The sequence below is a fragment of the Doryrhamphus excisus genome, chromosome 1, assembly GCF_030265055.1.
Source record: "Doryrhamphus excisus isolate RoL2022-K1 chromosome 1, RoL_Dexc_1.0, whole genome shotgun sequence".
Classification (NCBI taxonomy): Eukaryota; Metazoa; Chordata; class Actinopteri; order Syngnathiformes; family Syngnathidae; genus Doryrhamphus; species Doryrhamphus excisus.
Window position 1 is genome coordinate 32212200 of NC_080466.1, and position 14704 is coordinate 32226903.

The 14704-nt window shown below is 49.5% G+C and overlaps 3 protein-coding genes across 9 annotated transcripts in view; 1 reads left to right on the forward strand and 2 right to left on the reverse strand.

Moving 5' to 3' along the window:
* Window positions 1–6461, reverse strand: gnpat (glyceronephosphate O-acyltransferase). Of its 2 annotated transcripts, none has more exons than XM_058071240.1 (17): window positions 5454–6461; window positions 4864–5055; window positions 4619–4795; window positions 4415–4544; window positions 4054–4181; window positions 3196–3271; window positions 2970–3121; window positions 2673–2803; window positions 2200–2426; window positions 2029–2127; window positions 1592–1753; window positions 1259–1338; window positions 1055–1195; window positions 895–994; window positions 718–802; window positions 448–509; window positions 1–377 (listed from the first exon to the last, which is right to left on the reverse strand). In XM_058071240.1, the coding sequence occupies exons 1-17, from the start codon at window positions 5475–5477 to the stop codon at window positions 328–330; spliced, it is 2016 nt and encodes a 671-aa protein (XP_057927223.1). In that variant the 5' UTR covers window positions 5478–6461; the 3' UTR covers window positions 1–327. The 2 variants fall into 2 exon arrangements, with proteins under 2 accessions (XP_057927223.1, XP_057927233.1); XM_058071250.1 differs by lacking the exon at window positions 5454–6461 and adding an exon at window positions 5190–5435.
* c1h1orf131 (chromosome 1 C1orf131 homolog) overlaps window positions 5998–14704 on the forward strand; it is a 10245-nt gene continuing 1538 nt past the window's right edge. Inside the window, exons 1-8 of one of the 4 annotated variants that reach the window (XM_058071389.1) lie at window positions 5998–6226; window positions 6587–6831; window positions 6940–6999; window positions 7070–7165; window positions 7469–7555; window positions 7633–7661; window positions 10319–10473; window positions 10565–10690. In XM_058071389.1, the coding sequence (XP_057927372.1) occupies window positions 6148–6226; window positions 6587–6831; window positions 6940–6999; window positions 7070–7165; window positions 7469–7555; window positions 7633–7661; window positions 10319–10473; window positions 10565–10644 (831 nt within the window). In that variant the 5' untranslated portion in view covers window positions 5998–6147 and the 3' untranslated portion in view covers window positions 10645–10690. Of the gene's footprint in view, window positions 6227–6586; window positions 6832–6939; window positions 7000–7069; window positions 7166–7468; window positions 7556–7632; window positions 7662–8183; window positions 9622–10318; window positions 10474–10564; window positions 13401–14704 lie in introns of those variants that run through there. The other 3 variants (XM_058071379.1, XR_009129650.1, XM_058071396.1) reach the window with 3 other exon arrangements.
* The window catches only part of LOC131128395 (tripartite motif-containing protein 67), a 19930-nt gene continuing 13116 nt past the window's right edge, over window positions 7891–14704 (reverse strand). For all 3 annotated transcript variants that reach the window (XM_058071213.1, XM_058071206.1, XM_058071197.1), the window contains 6 exons: window positions 13842–14005; window positions 13608–13746; window positions 13151–13275; window positions 12903–13081; window positions 12334–12496; window positions 7891–12258 (listed from right to left, as the gene is read on the reverse strand). In XM_058071213.1, coding sequence (XP_057927196.1) covers window positions 12211–12258; window positions 12334–12496; window positions 12903–13081; window positions 13151–13275; window positions 13608–13746; window positions 13842–14005 — 818 coding nt within the window. In that variant the 3' untranslated portion in view covers window positions 7891–12210. The remainder of the gene's footprint in view (window positions 12259–12333; window positions 12497–12902; window positions 13082–13150; window positions 13276–13607; window positions 13747–13841; window positions 14006–14704) is intronic.

Sequence of the window (14704 nt, forward strand, 5' to 3'; positions counted from 1 at the left end):
AACAATGTATTAATTATATATATATATATATATATGACACACACACACACGGTAGTACTGGTAGTGGTAGTATTTGTAAGTACACGTTAATCCAAAGTACAAAATCCGGATAAAAAAGTTAGCGGAGAGGACAAAAGACATCTTTGTTGTTGTTGACCTCCTGGCCACATCCGTAATGTTCTGCAGGCACGGCATGAAGAAAAGCTCTGGGACCCCCACAAGGACCCCCATCAATGTCCGTCCTCAGCGGGCTTGGCAGGGCGCTATTTCCTTTGGTGGAGATCCACATCCACGTCCTCCTCAGGTGCTTTTGGCAGTTCAGCCCAGTTAGAGGCGAGCCGTGGCAGCCGTGGGAGTGGGAGTGGGCAGCTTCCCTCCTGCTCGCCAACGTGACACATGGAAGGAATGATGAAGATGCAACGGGACTTTTCCCAACATGCTTCTTACCCAAAGTGTCTTCTAGAAACTTCAGCGTGGCCTGGTTGACGCTCAGGGAGTCCTGCTGTGCTCTGAAACAAACAACATGGATGAAGCTCTTACGTCCACGTTAGCCTGATGTTCAGCTATGATGAAACTTGGATGAGCAGATCAGCCGAGGTCAGACCGTGTCAGACTCCGTACCCGGATGACGTAGAAATAGTTGTGTTCAAATGTGTTGTCTGTGTAGTTGTGTTGCTATGCTCCAGGGGGACATGAGGGTCGTGAAAACAAGCGCACCTGTGTATGGCTTTTAGTCTCAGCAGAGCTGCCAGAGCATTCTTGTGCAGGTCAGAAGACAAGACCTCCAAGTACCTTAGCCTGCCTACCACACAGACACACAAACACGCTCGTTAGTCATGGTGTGTGTGTGTGTGTGTGTGTAGACGAGGTGGCGTGTTGAATACACGTGCCAACCTGCCAGCAGCTGTCTGATGATGAAGTCGCGTGCGGCGGGGATGAAGGACTTGTGTGTCAGAGCCTCGGTGGCCTCCTCACGCAGGAAGCGACAAAGCACCTGTGATGGTTATTAGCGTGGTCGTTATGTCATCACCAACATCGGTGTGGCTGACGCTACCTGGTATCCTTGCAGGAACGGCCCCAAGGCCCCGGTCAGGAAGCCGAGGGTTCTCTGCCCTCCCTCCGTCACCAGAACCTCCTGCTGGGTGACCTGCAGCGCTCCCGTCTTCTCCAGCAGGTAGCAGGCCTCCTCAAAATCCTAGCAGCCCGACACTTGTTTATTCACCTTGGACGTGCCAGGATGCCCCCCATCCCCCCTCACCTGCACGGTGGCTCCGGGACACAAGATGAACTCATTGGAGAAGACGTTCCTCAGGAAGCTGAAAGTGTTGAAGACGTGCTCTGGGAAAACATCAACACCAACGTTTCACGTCCAAATCCTCAAATGCATCGCAGCCGTATCTCCAAGAAGAAACACATTTGCCCTTCCTGCTCCCAGTATGACACGTTAGCATCCATGGAGATGTTTCTACATGCTCACAGCATGGATGGAAAACCTTGCTGGAGCTTTTTGGCTCCACCGTTAGCTGCCCCTTTCTACCTCTTTGTATATCTTTACAACACACAGGAGACAAAGGCGTGTCCATGGCCTCACGTTTCAGCCTGGACGAGGCGAGGTGGACGGCGGAGGCCAGCAGCGCCGGACGCAGGAAGACGTGCAGCGCCTGGTTCCTGTAGGAGGCGCAGGAGAGCACGGTGACCGCCCGGCTCAGAAGATCCTCCTCCGGTGAGAGGGCGCGGCCGGCCTGGGCGGGACCTGAACACACATGTGGAACATGTCAATCATCCTGCTGACAGGAAGTTCTTCCCTCCCTCCCAGCGAGAGCGGCTTCCACTCTTCTGGAAAAATTTGGTTTGTGTCAAAAATATCAATCACATGTCATATCAATCATCAGGAATGTGGCATGTTAGTGGAGGTTGAGAAATCCATCATGGATTTAGAAATGAAGAATGACTCTTGAGCGAGTGCCGTCCCGTCAGGAAGCCGGAAGCATCCTGCTGTCCACGTCTTGCCAAGATGAAGAAACAAACCTTGTTCCCACGCCAGATGGACTCTCCCCTGGGAGACCCTCACCAGACCTCCATGCAGGGACAGGCTGGAGGACACAACCTCTGAAGGAGCGAGGTGGTCTACAGCGGAGGAGATAAAGCTGTCAAACAACCGTCACGTTGTCTCCATGACAACAAAGCCCCATGCTGTACCAGGCCAGTGGAGGAAGGCTCCGTACTGCCGGGTGAGGTCGCGGAGCCACACGGCCTTCTCCGTCAGCTCGTCCAGCGCCATCGCCGCTTCCTGATCCTGGAGCAGCAGAGACGCCAGCAGGACCCACGGCTTCAGGACAGCGTTGTCCTCCTGAGCCCTCACCAGGCTGTAGGCGGCGTCGCTCACCAAGCGCTGAATCTCCTCGCCAGGCCTGGCCGGGATGTGTCTAAAGAAAGGAAGGACTGGTGATACACACTGCCTGGACCAAAGTTTGGGAGTCCATCAGACGTTGGACTGGACGTCTTCATCTCGTCAAAGGACATTCTGGATAAGTGCACGCACACACACGCACACACACACACCCCCAAATCTCCGGCCCTTCATCTTTCACTTCCTGTAGCTGTCCCAATACTTTTGTTCTGCGACTACACAATGCGGGCAGGACAGCCTGGTGTCGGGGTCCAGACGGTACCTGGGTGTCAAGTTGAAGCGGCCACGGTCCACTCGGCCGTGTGCCAAACGTCTGACTGACAGAGGCTGGCCAAAGTAGACGTGGATGCTGCCGTAATCTTCACGCAGAATCTTCCTGGCCTTGAAGAGACCCTGCACAGGAGAACCAGGTCAGCACATGCACTGTGACTAATGATGAGCCGTGCTCCATCATCCATTCAGGAAGGGATTCTTGGGTGAAGGCGATACGGCGAGGCCGTGATGTTTGGGCCGCAATAGGCGGAGACTGCAATGACGAGGAAGATTGGGGGCGACTCACTGAAGTGGATTCTTTGGGTTTGGGAACGCCGAGCAGTTCCCGGGCATAGAGCGCCTCCTCCAGGATCCTCTCATAGCTGATACTCACCGGGACCAGGCACACGTCAAACACCTCCCCTTTGAGGAAAGGCTCCATCACGATGTTCAACAGGCCTGCGGCACAGCGGGACATCCTCGGTGATGCCGTGATACGGGCGATGGCGTCTTTGTCTCTTCTTCCGACTTACCAAACTTTGGCGTTAAAGACTTCGCTGTTCGACTCCTCGTCCCCTCCAGGAAGAACTCCACTGGAGCATGGCCGCTCTAGGAAGACGACAACGTGAAGCAGGGATGTTCAGACCCTTTGTACCAAGGACCATGGGGGGGGGGGTCTTGCTAAGATCAATCCAACACATGCTAAGCTATCTAAAAAGCATTAGCGCAGTGTTCGGTTACTGCAAAGTGTGAAATCGCCTTTAGTTCATTTCATTGATTCGACGCCCTCGGGTGGACGTGTCAGGTACTGCAACTCAGGGGTTATGCACATTTCGGCTCTTTTTAGAGAGCTGTTCTTTTGGCTCGGCTCACTAAAAAGAGCCGGCTCTTTGGGCTCCCGACTGGCTCCTTTTGGTCTTTATTTTGTCCGTCGCCAAATGAATTACTAATGTAGAAAATACACAATATCCAATGTTTACTACTTAAGTCATTCAATCCCAGGACTTAGTCCCACGTTTGTATTCCCCCGAGCGCCTCATAGTGTTTTATGTTTTTAGCGCAGGAGGCTGAGAGGTGGCAGACTAAAAGCAGTGACTTTTCCAAAGGTTGCAGACCTCAACATGAAGGACCCTAAAAAACTTGCTTCATTTAAAACTGGCCATCGCTTCACCAAAATCTAATCATTTCAGGATTTGATCAAAGCGCCTCTAGAAGGCCCAATAATTCCATCTGATGGTGCACTGTACTCTGGCACACGCTCCGAGCCGCCGCAATGTCATGCTACTTGTGCTTCTTTCGATTCAAACATTTCCAGAATCCAGAAAGAATGTAGAAAATGATGCAGGCGTGTCATGAGCAGTTATGCAAATTAGATGATGAAGCACCGTCACCTTGACGATGGTCTTGACGTACTCGGAGAAGACGGCCCAGTAGAGTTTGTCGCCACCAAAGGAGCGGCGGATGAAGAAGGCGCCGGACATGCGCAGCATCTCGCCGACAAATTTCATCCCCATGAAGTCTGCAGGACAAAGAAAGGCGGCCATGTTCAGTGTTGTGATGCGCTTCCTGTTTGGCTACTGTAAAAACAAAATGGATGACTTACTGCTGCTAAACAAGTTGTCCTACAAATATTCGACACAAAAAGCGAGACATGAAGACATGTCAGGCATCCCCACGCCAGCAACGTAACAATGTTCATAACAAGGTACTCTATCTATTAGCCAAGAGCAGTGAGTGACGACGACGACGTACCCATGCCGGCAGCAATGACTGGCAGGGCGAGATCGTAGGTATACAGGATGTACGACATCAGCAGGAAGTCCATGTAGCTCCTGTGACTGGGGAGAAGAACCACTGGGTGCTCCTGGATGGCCTGCTGGAGCTGACGACAGGGCGGGGCCGATTGTTAGCGCAGAGCTCGACAGTGGCACGATCGTGGTCGGCGTAAAGGCTCACTCTCTGGATGCCCTCCTCGTTGACACAGATGCTCCTGAACAAGCTCTTGAAGACCTTGCTGAGGGCGAAGGCAAAGAAGCGAATAGTGCTGAGCTGCAGACGGTGAGCCATCTCCTCCACGATGGCCGACGCCTCGGCTTGGACGTCCTCCACCTCTTTGCCCGTCTCCTTGGAAACCTACCAAGGTGAGCAGAGACCATCAGCGTGGTGCGCACGTCTGTCACAGCCCGGGGGATGCTAGTTACCTGATGGATGACGAAGCGAACGTGGTCGGAGTCAAGCGTGACGCTCTTCAGCACGTCTGCTTTGCAAGGCGCCAGTCCTTTGTAAAGGACGGGAGTGAAACATCTGACCGCATATCTGAGGTCACTGGAGAGCCTCCTTTCCTCCAGGATGTCTTCAAATTCATCCCTCTTCTTCAGAATTGGATCCCGATGCTTGAAGGCAAAAACAGTGTTGGACACAGGCAGGCTTTCTATTCAAGCCCCCTCCTGATAAAGGCAACAGTCATCACCAAGACACCAAGACGAGAAATACACCTAGATAAACCCGAGTAACTGTAGTCCAGTACCTTGTGACGTACAGAGGCTGCAGATTTGTGGTAGACATTTCAAAACGTTCATGTATTTGAGATGAATCACAAGAGTCCTCGCCAACTTCAAATCAACAGTACACACTGACAAACGTCTGCTCCCCAAACAAATCATTAAATGGCGTTATTAAAAAAACACCACCTGCTAAATTAAGACGTAAGAGGACGGCTGGATCAAATGTCAAATGTCACAAGCTACTTCGAGTGCTAGCTTGGCTTCAACGCCGATGGAAGAATACATACCGAGTAAACCGCTGTGGATGCCATACTTTATCCCGCAAGCACCCACGCTGCATCCAGCGATGCAAGGGACGTCTTTATGACGCGGGGTGTTGTTAAAACACTAAAGCGATATCAGCTCCAGACGTGGAGGAACTTCACATGGGCGTTAGCCGCTACTTCCGGCATTTTGACATACTGCTACGGGGAGACAGGAAGGACAAAATTATTCGACGACGTCCCCGCCACCCACACGACTCCTTTCACTGACTTGAGTATTTACGAGTCGCTCATTAAAGTCAAATCAAGTCGAATCAAATGCGCAAAAAACACACATATAGCATTGAGGTACATACGCAATAAACAAACAGAGTGCTGTTGGAGTGCTTGGCTCGGAGTTTGCGAGCGAACAGGTCAGATCATCGAGCAGATCTGTTGCTTTTTCCATGGGGTTAATACATTTATACAAATGCAGTTGCACAATAAATGCTATGATGTCTGCTTTCATTTTGAATTTGGCTAGCGGCAATGCTAGGGTAAGTGAACGAGTTAACAGAGACGATACCCGCGAGTCCCGGTTCAGTAGAAAAAAAACTCGCGAGTTTCGAACGGCTCGGTCGTCAATACTGGACCACACCGCACACGTGCGTTAGAGTTACGTTTGTAGTCATTCTGTGTCCTAAATTTAACGTAAACTTGCTGAAGGGTTTAACTCAAAATGAAACCGACCGTGTACGAAAACGAGGATGAGGACGGTGTGTTTCTAGATCAAGTTTTGGACACATTGTACGACTTTGGTAAGTGTGACCGGTTAGCTAGGTAGCTAGCTTGTTGGCTAACTTCCGGATCATTTGTGGCACTAAAATGTATTGTAACGGTTGCAAAACGACTATATGTAGTTAACGAAACTACTTTGATTTGAGGACGGAATAATTTTCATAGCTAACTAGCTAGGTTATGTGTTCGGACTCAAAAGTCAATGGACGATGGATGGCGGCTAATTGTAAACAGCTACCTAGCCCTTGTGGTTAATATTGGCCCCGCGCCTGCCGCAATATTGCCTTCTCCAAAGATATCCGATGCAAGAACCGCCTCAAGTTAATAGTAATAGTAATAAATAAAATGAGACGACTGGAATAAGTGTTGTGTCTCTGCAGGAAGTGGAACCACATCCAAAAAGAAGAAGAAAAAGCAAAAACTGTGCGAGGAAGATGAGGTTCCAGCAGGTGATGTAAATGTCTGCGGTGTCATAGAGGAACATCCCTCAGAGGTGAACAACACTGTCCAGAGCGAGGACAGCATCCAGCCAGTAAGACAGGTGGAGGTGGAGGTTGTGACCTTCCACGATCCTTCAAAGAAACAGAGAAAGACCAGAGAGAGCCCGGCAGCTGATGGCGCACCTGTAGGTTTACTTCCATCCTTCTTCCTGCCCTACTGGTGTCATGAAATGTCTTCATTCTCTTCATGTGTTGATCTCTGGCCATGTTGATACCTTTGGCGTGGCGTCCAGCTGCAGCAGACGTCAGAGAAGAAGCCGATTGGGCCACATGATGGTCTGGATTTGGAGAAGGTAACACTTTCACCTTTAGTGTTTCCCCGGGTGTTTTTGCTTGCTGATTTTGTGTGTGTGTTTGTGTCAGGCTCGCCTGGAGGTGCATCGCTTCGGAATCACGGGCTACAAAAAGGAGCAACAGCGTGTCTTTGAGCAGGAGCGTGCCATCATGTTGGGAGCCCATGTAAGAATACCTCAGTGACGTGGCCATAAATAGCCATTGCCACATTCACCATTCAGCTTGCACTTTTTTGGTTCGTTTGTTTCTTTCGGCTTTTTTCCTGATTACGGAGTCGCCACAGCGGATCTTTTGATTTGAGCACTGCTGCTTTGACTTGAGCACCTCCTAGTGGAGATTCCAACCCGGGGCGTTTGCCCTGAAGTCCAGAACACTAACCACTATTATATCTACTATGTGATCAGAGCTACTGTCTCTGCTACAAATTGTGACCTTGCTTGCTCTCCTTCCGTGCGATGTCCCCCCCAGCCTCCAAAGAAGGACTATGTGAACTACAAGGTGCTGCAGCAGCAGATTAAAGACAAGAGGAAGAAGGCGAGAGAGGAGGCCCAGCCGGTAACCCCCGTCAATCAGTCCCCAAATGACAGCTGAATTCATGTTATTCACACGTTTGGTTGTTTGTTTTGTTGCAGGACCTGAAGAAAAAGAAGAAGAGTGAAAGGTGTGTAAATCATTTTACTGTTTTAGTGCAAGCTTTGTTTTATCTTTGAGTGCTAGTGCTAGCATTGTTAGCATTGTTTTACCTTGGAGTTACCCTGGTTTTGAAAGGTACTGTATGAAGTAGGGATGCTCTGAACATCATCTTTATGAGATTAAGTGTACATTATCCGTGTTATTTATGATGAGTGCTATTGGCCGAGGGAGGGGGGGTTAGAGGCTGCCTTCTACTATATTGGATAATAGGAGAGGAAAGGTGACTATAGGGATGTTATTTCATGGCTAGAGAGCCCTAATAACGTGAAAAACGTCTTTGAAGTAATATTAAATTTCCAAAGGAGGAGGCCGGTCTGTGGAACTGGACTCACGGTCAGCTTTGGTGGCTGGAGGGCCAGGGGTCGGTCAGAAGGGATGGCTGTAGAGTGTTTACACTAGGCTATTGGAACGTTATGGTTGTGTCTGTACAAGGGGGCACAGCCACCCGTCTACTAGGCTGAATCACACATGCGTATGCGTGCGTCTGCAGCAGGGACAAGAAGACCACATCAGCTCCCACGGGACAGGTGGGCCGCTTCAAAAACGGCATGCTGATCCTCAGCTCCAAGGAGATCAGGACCATCAAGGGCAAAAGGGGAGGCAGATGAGGTCGGTACGCCACAGCGGCTCTACGCCACCGGAGGGGCGGGGCCTCTGCACAGCCTGGTCCAATGGTGACGTCGCAAGTTGCTTGTCCAGCCTTGGTCTTGGAGGGGAAGAAGAACTGACACCTTCTCCCTTTTGGGACCTGAGACCCGGGGGAAACATCTCATCAGGACGTGAAGAAATAAATAAACGTCCCGCCACTCGCCTAAACCCAGGTGAGATGGCTTCTGATGCCGACAAACAACGGGGGGGTTTGGGGACATTGGCATCCAGACTCAAGCCACTATTAAATACAGTACAGGGGAGAGGACTCAATGCCTTGCTCATGGACACATCAACTGTGATTTTACCAAGCCGGTTGTCACCATTTAATTGTCATAAAATGACCTAACATGACATGTGGATGCTGGTTCAGTCTGGACCAGACTGTGATGTCAGAGCTCCACGGCAGACACGTTGGTCATCATAGTCCTTTATTTTCCACAAACCACCCAGACACGTCAGTCTGTGGGCCTTTCTTCCTCAATGGATGCTCCTATAGAAAACATGTACTTGTACAAAACATTCACAGCTTGGCAAGGGGGGGTAAAGGAAAAGAACCATTTTTGGAACGTTGCCATCATCCACCATCCTTCCGTCAGACATGAACACGTCTTTGTCTCCTGTGTCTTCTAAAGGTATAAAAAGAGATCTGAAGGGACACACCTATTCCACCTCCAAGAAGCCACCAAGGCTGCATGTCCATCATGTCAGCTGCTTATGAAGACATTGTTATTATTATTATTATTATTATTATAAACATTGTTACATCCAAGAACTACCTTACTGGTGTAGCGACGCCTCGCCTCACCACAGCGACTAACGCTACATATTTTAGTTTTGGAGGCTAGGTGTGGCCTTCCTTTCTATGTTGCTATGTGACATCAAAGCACCCAGGAAGGAAGTTCTACTAAAATACTCCCAAGTATGACATGTTAGCATCCATGTAGCTGTTACTACATGCTCACAGCATGGATAGAAAACCTTGGTGGAGCTTTTTGGATCTCTTTGAATAGCTGCCTTGCTAGGCCCAATACATGTGTCCCATGACGTGCATCCATTAGCTGCCTCTTTCTACCTCTTTGTGTATCTTACAACACACAGAGGAGACAAAGACGTGTTCATGTCTCACACAGGATGGTAGATGATGAGGTGAATAAAAGTGAATGAAGAGCGTTAATGCTAACTTCTATCACTCGGTTGAAAGAAAGTCATATCAACAGCAGAAACGTGTATTCATAAATATATGTACATATTAAGTCAATAAATGATTGCATGCACCACCTCCCGACCCAAGCACCATAACATCAATCTAAAGATATGCAGACGTTCTGAGGTAAAGGGGCATGCTGCACAATGACTCCACGTTAATGATGTCGCATCCAATGTCACATCAGCATATTATGGGCTGTCCGCTGTGGGGACGTGATGTAGTTAGCCCTTTAATGAAGGTGGTCTGGCGGGCCGGACCACACCACATTCAGCCCTGTCCTGCACGAGGTGTCTCAATATTTCTGTCCACGTGCCTGTCAGCTGACCTGTGTGGTTTTGATGGACTTCTATCCCAGGCGATGCTCACCACCATAGTCTTGCCACTTGCAACATGAAGTAGTGTTGATTCCAAGTATCTGCTGTATGTAGAAATATCATATATTGATATATATGTATGTAACATTACGTACATCTGGTCATATAAATAGCTCTGATAATCATCATTTGAAACAACTCCTCAGTGAGGCCAGATTAACTGTACTTTGGTGGCTTTGAGCAAATCAAGCGCTCCTTTTTTCCTGCCTGTGACGTTAACGTCCCCTGGGGTCCCTTGGAAACAAACATTTCCTTTCCGAGGAAGACATTTGGCATGCTGTGATGAGGGGGGGCGCATGCCTGAATACAGTGCAGCCCCCCTCCCCTCATAATTCTCCAGCAGCGATGTGCCGGGAGTCATGTGATGTTTCATGGTCACCCCATTTGTTCCAGGCCTTCCCTCCAGGTGCTCACACTGACATCTACACGGGTGGGCATCTCTATTTGTATGGAAGGAGAAGATGTGCCTGGACAGCAATGGCTTTGTCACACTTCAAGTTGTAGTTCCTACGTGGGACAGCAGAGGGCAGTAAACATCAATGCAGAAAGTATTTACAATGTAATACAATAGTACTCTTTCTGTAAACCTGATAGATGCTCACTTTCCTTTCTATATCTATGTCCATTTCAACTCCACAGCACCTGAAGCTGTCTACAGGGCGCTGTCTGGCAACAATGCCCCCCCACTGTACAATATCGTCATCGGTTGGTCACAGTGATGGCTGGTAGCAGCAAGTTCACCTGTTGCCACTTCCTCCTTTGAAGGTGACACTGCAGGGAAACTACACTAGGGAAACTACAAGAAGAGCGCTATAAAATGACCATGAGGCAAAGCTCACTCCTCTCCCAACGTTAGGTATAAAATATTCACTTTACGTCTCCAGAGACAACACAGAAGCCTCGCTGCTTTTGCTCCGTTTGTCTCGCGCTGGAGTTGTTGGGATTGTGTTTGAGATGTTCGATCTCTCCTGTAGTCTTCATGGACTGATGAGCTTAGACTGCAATCAATCAGTCTGGCCTGCGGTCAGCAGAACAGGCCCACCAGCATGTCTGGGATGTTATGCAGGAGCAGACTGGGGCAGCACACTACCTAGTGGTGCCTGCTTGTGTTCACGGATAACCGATAGCAAAGAGTTGAAATCCTCACGCTAAATGAAGCAAACCAGTTTCAAAAACCTTTAAAGTGCTCATGACGCCAAATAAGTACATCGAAGGATAGTTTGTTACTCGTAAAGTAAGAAATGTATTCAGAAAGTCATGCACTGGTTTTCTAGGCTCTAACTACACCAATATTCCATTTATTAATATTAATCCTACATTTGAAACTCACTTCTCATAATGAGGGACATGAGGTCATACTGCTGTCATAGACAATAACGAGGACGTATGAGTGATGTGAGCGCAGCCAAGCCAAGGCCGTGACAGTCACACAATAACACAATGGAAGGCTAAAGTGACCCATGTTGTGTTGGGGGGGTTACTGGCAGTGGTAGCCGCTAGCAGCTAGCTCTTGTAATGACCCTGCAATCTGAGACAAGCCTTTGGACTTCCTGTTGCACACTACAGCCGCTGGCATCATAACACGGCACAGCATTAGCCGCCGTCAGCACCTGGGCTCCAACTTAGCTTTTCCACGCTCCAACGGCTTGTGGGGCAGCATGGAAACATTTGGCCCATCAGCTAGAGATGAATGCTAAATATACAGTACGATAACCAAGACCATAGACCGTAAGAGTGGCAAAAGCATTGCAGAGGATGGGAAATCCCTGTGACTCCTCCCCCACTCAGGAGAAGGTGATGAACATCATCAAGTGGCCAATATTTGCTGTTGGAGGGACATCCAACACGGAACATGCCAAAGATGAGGTGAACGCGTGTTGAGGTCATGAGCACTTTAAGTCACACAAGTGCGGACAGCAGAGATGCAGCAAAGTCAACAAAGGTCACAGAGGACGCCAAGCACCCGTCACGTGACTGGCCAAACACGGCCAGCTAACCTGCTACCTGGGCGACGACGGATGATGACTCGAGCGTGCTCAAGCCAGAGCGGCACCAAATAGGCCACGCCCCAACAAGCCCAGACACTCGTGGCTGTCCACGTCCACGTTGGCTAGTCCGGGGCAAGCCATCAGGTCTGAATGTCGCTGTTAGAAAGGAAGTCAAATGAAGAAGAATGTCTGAGAGTCTCTGACGCCTCATGACGGAGCGGACAGGCGGAGGGGAACCTTTAGAGGGCGGTGTCGTTGGAATTGTTAGTGTGGATACAAGATGGGGGCCCCAGTTACCTATTGTGTGCAGTTTTTGGGCACCTCCAGACCCGTTGATAAGGTCACCTGGAGCAAGACAGAGAAGCTGATGATTAGACCCGGCTATGGTCCAGCATGAATCCCGTCACAGAAGCTGAGAACCTGCACGTTTCTGTTGAGGCTGACGGCGGGCATGAAGACCCCGTCCAGGCTCTCGAAGGCAGTCGGCCCGTGTTGTTGCTTGTTGATGAAGAAGGTCAGTGTGTGCTTGGTGAGGTCCAGGAGGACGCCCACGGTTGAGCCCTTAGTGATGCCTCCCTCTGCCCTGGGCACACAAAAGGTACAAAAGTCACCCAATTCCCAACCTGCACTGAGTTGGGAAGGATGGACACCAGTCAGCTAAATGCTAAATGCTGAGGCGAATGGACTGGAGAGACAAGTTCCAGGTACCGTTTGGCAGTCCATCTCTTCAGCAGTGACGGAGGTCATGGTGGTCATGGTCATGACACAGCGTTATCCCCCGTCAATAAGGTCATCAAACCTTCCCTCGATGCATTCCCACATAGAATTTGGGAGTAAATATGAGGTGAAAGGTGTAGGCTGGAATATCGTATGGTAGTCTACGATCTGTGAGAGGAAGTTGGTACCCTCAACGCACGTATCATAACCCGTGTATACATGTACGTAGATGCGTATGGAATGGTACATCCCTACTACTCAGCAGTACGTACCTGTTGGTATGCGAGTTGTTGTGCATGAACCAGGAGCGGTTGTTGTCCACATACATGGCCCAGGCCTTGTCGTCCTTGCCCAGCATCATGTCCTTCATGGTGTTGATCCTGGCGATGCCAAAGGCGGGGTCTGGGTGGTTGTCGTAGCGGTCGATACACACCTCCCAGTAGTGGACACCCTGAGAGGGAAAGGATCACGGAGTGTTGTCGTAACGCTGCTTGCTAGCATGAATCCTCTTGGTGGTCACCTTGGAGAAGGCGGCGGTCCCCAGCACCACGCGATCGTCATAGCTGTTACAGGACACCGTCTGGTTCTCGTTGGACAGCACAATGTCCCTGTGAGCTGAGGTGGGATCGAAGGCGAACCAAGCCACTGTGGACGAAAGAAGCACGCCGTCGTCATGCAGTCACCGTGATGCCGAGTCACTCGCCAATTGAATGGTTTGTACGCTGCATTCAATCTGGCTCGATGACTGATAGTTTATCCCTCTTGCTATCTATAGTCCCCCCCCCCCCCCCCCCCCCCCCGACCTCCTCTAGTCTCACATAGAAAGAAGGAATTAGGATGTTGGCTTAGCGAACGCCATGGCAACCAAAGTGCTTCCTATGCAGAATGAAAACAATTCATCTTAGTTGAGTCCATCATCTTAGTTGAGTCCGCCCCGCCATGTGTTTAGTGTTTGCCCGTGGTTGGAGGCTTCGTACCGTCAGACGTCCTCAGCACCACCGTCTTGCTGTAGGGTCCCACCCCGATGGCGTTGTAGGCCTTCACTCTGGTGTTGTAGGAGCTGTTGAAGTGGAGTCCATCCACCGTGCACACCGTTTCCTTCCCCACGTAAACCTCCTGTGTGTGCACACGTCCAGCTGCATTGGGTACCGTTCCACTGCGGCCCCCCCCCGCTCCTTTAGAGCAACACAGCAACGGTGTGGCATACAAACCCTGTACTGTCCCCCGTTGCCGTCGTCCAGCTCCAGGATGTAGCCTTCGATGGGGTTGGCTTGAGCCGCAGTTACCCTCCAGGCCAGGGTGGCGCTGTTGTTCCTGCTGCAGCACTTCTCCAGCTGCAGGAGGGGGGCCGGCGGCACGGAGGGCCCGCTCTCCACTGAGATAATCAGAAAGCAGATTAGAGGAAATGACGGACACATCAAAGGCAAAGGGCTTGATCCCATCCTAGGGATTGTCCTTCCACCAGAGTTAGTGTGGATGGGGCCGATTATTCATAACAAGGTTTCAAGGAACCAGGATCTACCGTAGCTTCATCACATGGCAAACGTTGGAATCCGTGGTGGCTTCTACCGGAAGCCCACGGTGAAGGTGCTTGGACACTTCACATCTCACAATTGTCTTTTTGTGTCATCATTATGACTCATAATTATGTCTTTTTACCTTATGTCCTTTTATGTCTTTATTGTCTTTTTATCTCACAAGTAGGTCTTTTTTTATCTCACAAGTAGGTCTTTTTATTGCATAATTATGACTTAGTATGTCTTTTTATCTCATGATTATGACTTTCTCATAATTATGTCTTTTATCTCATATATTTATCTTGTGTCTTTTTAACTCATAATTCTGACTTGGCTCATTATGACTTATTATATCTTAAAATTAGTATTTTTTTCTCTTACCAATGACTTTCTTGACTTTTATCTCGCAACTAACTTTTGTGGTCATAATTTGGATTTATCTTTTATCTCTTAAAGGGGACCTATGATGCTTTGTCCACTTTCCTGACCTAGAACTGTAGAACCGATGTAGTATTCTGGTGTTAAACCATTCTGGCCTAGAACTGTAGTACCAATGT

Excerpts from the sequence above, each read along its gene's own strand:
- gnpat (XM_058071240.1), bottom strand. The coding sequence starts at position 5,477 with ATGGCATCCACAGCGGTTTACTCG. Across the intron at positions 803-894 it reads CATCAGACAGCTGCTGGCAG|GCAGGCTAAGGTACTTGGAG; the intron begins GTTGGCACGTGT and ends TCTGTGTGGTAG. Across the intron at positions 510-717 it reads AGACTAAAAGCCATACACAG|AGCACAGCAGGACTCCCTGA; the intron begins GTGCGCTTGTTT and ends TGTTTGTTTCAG.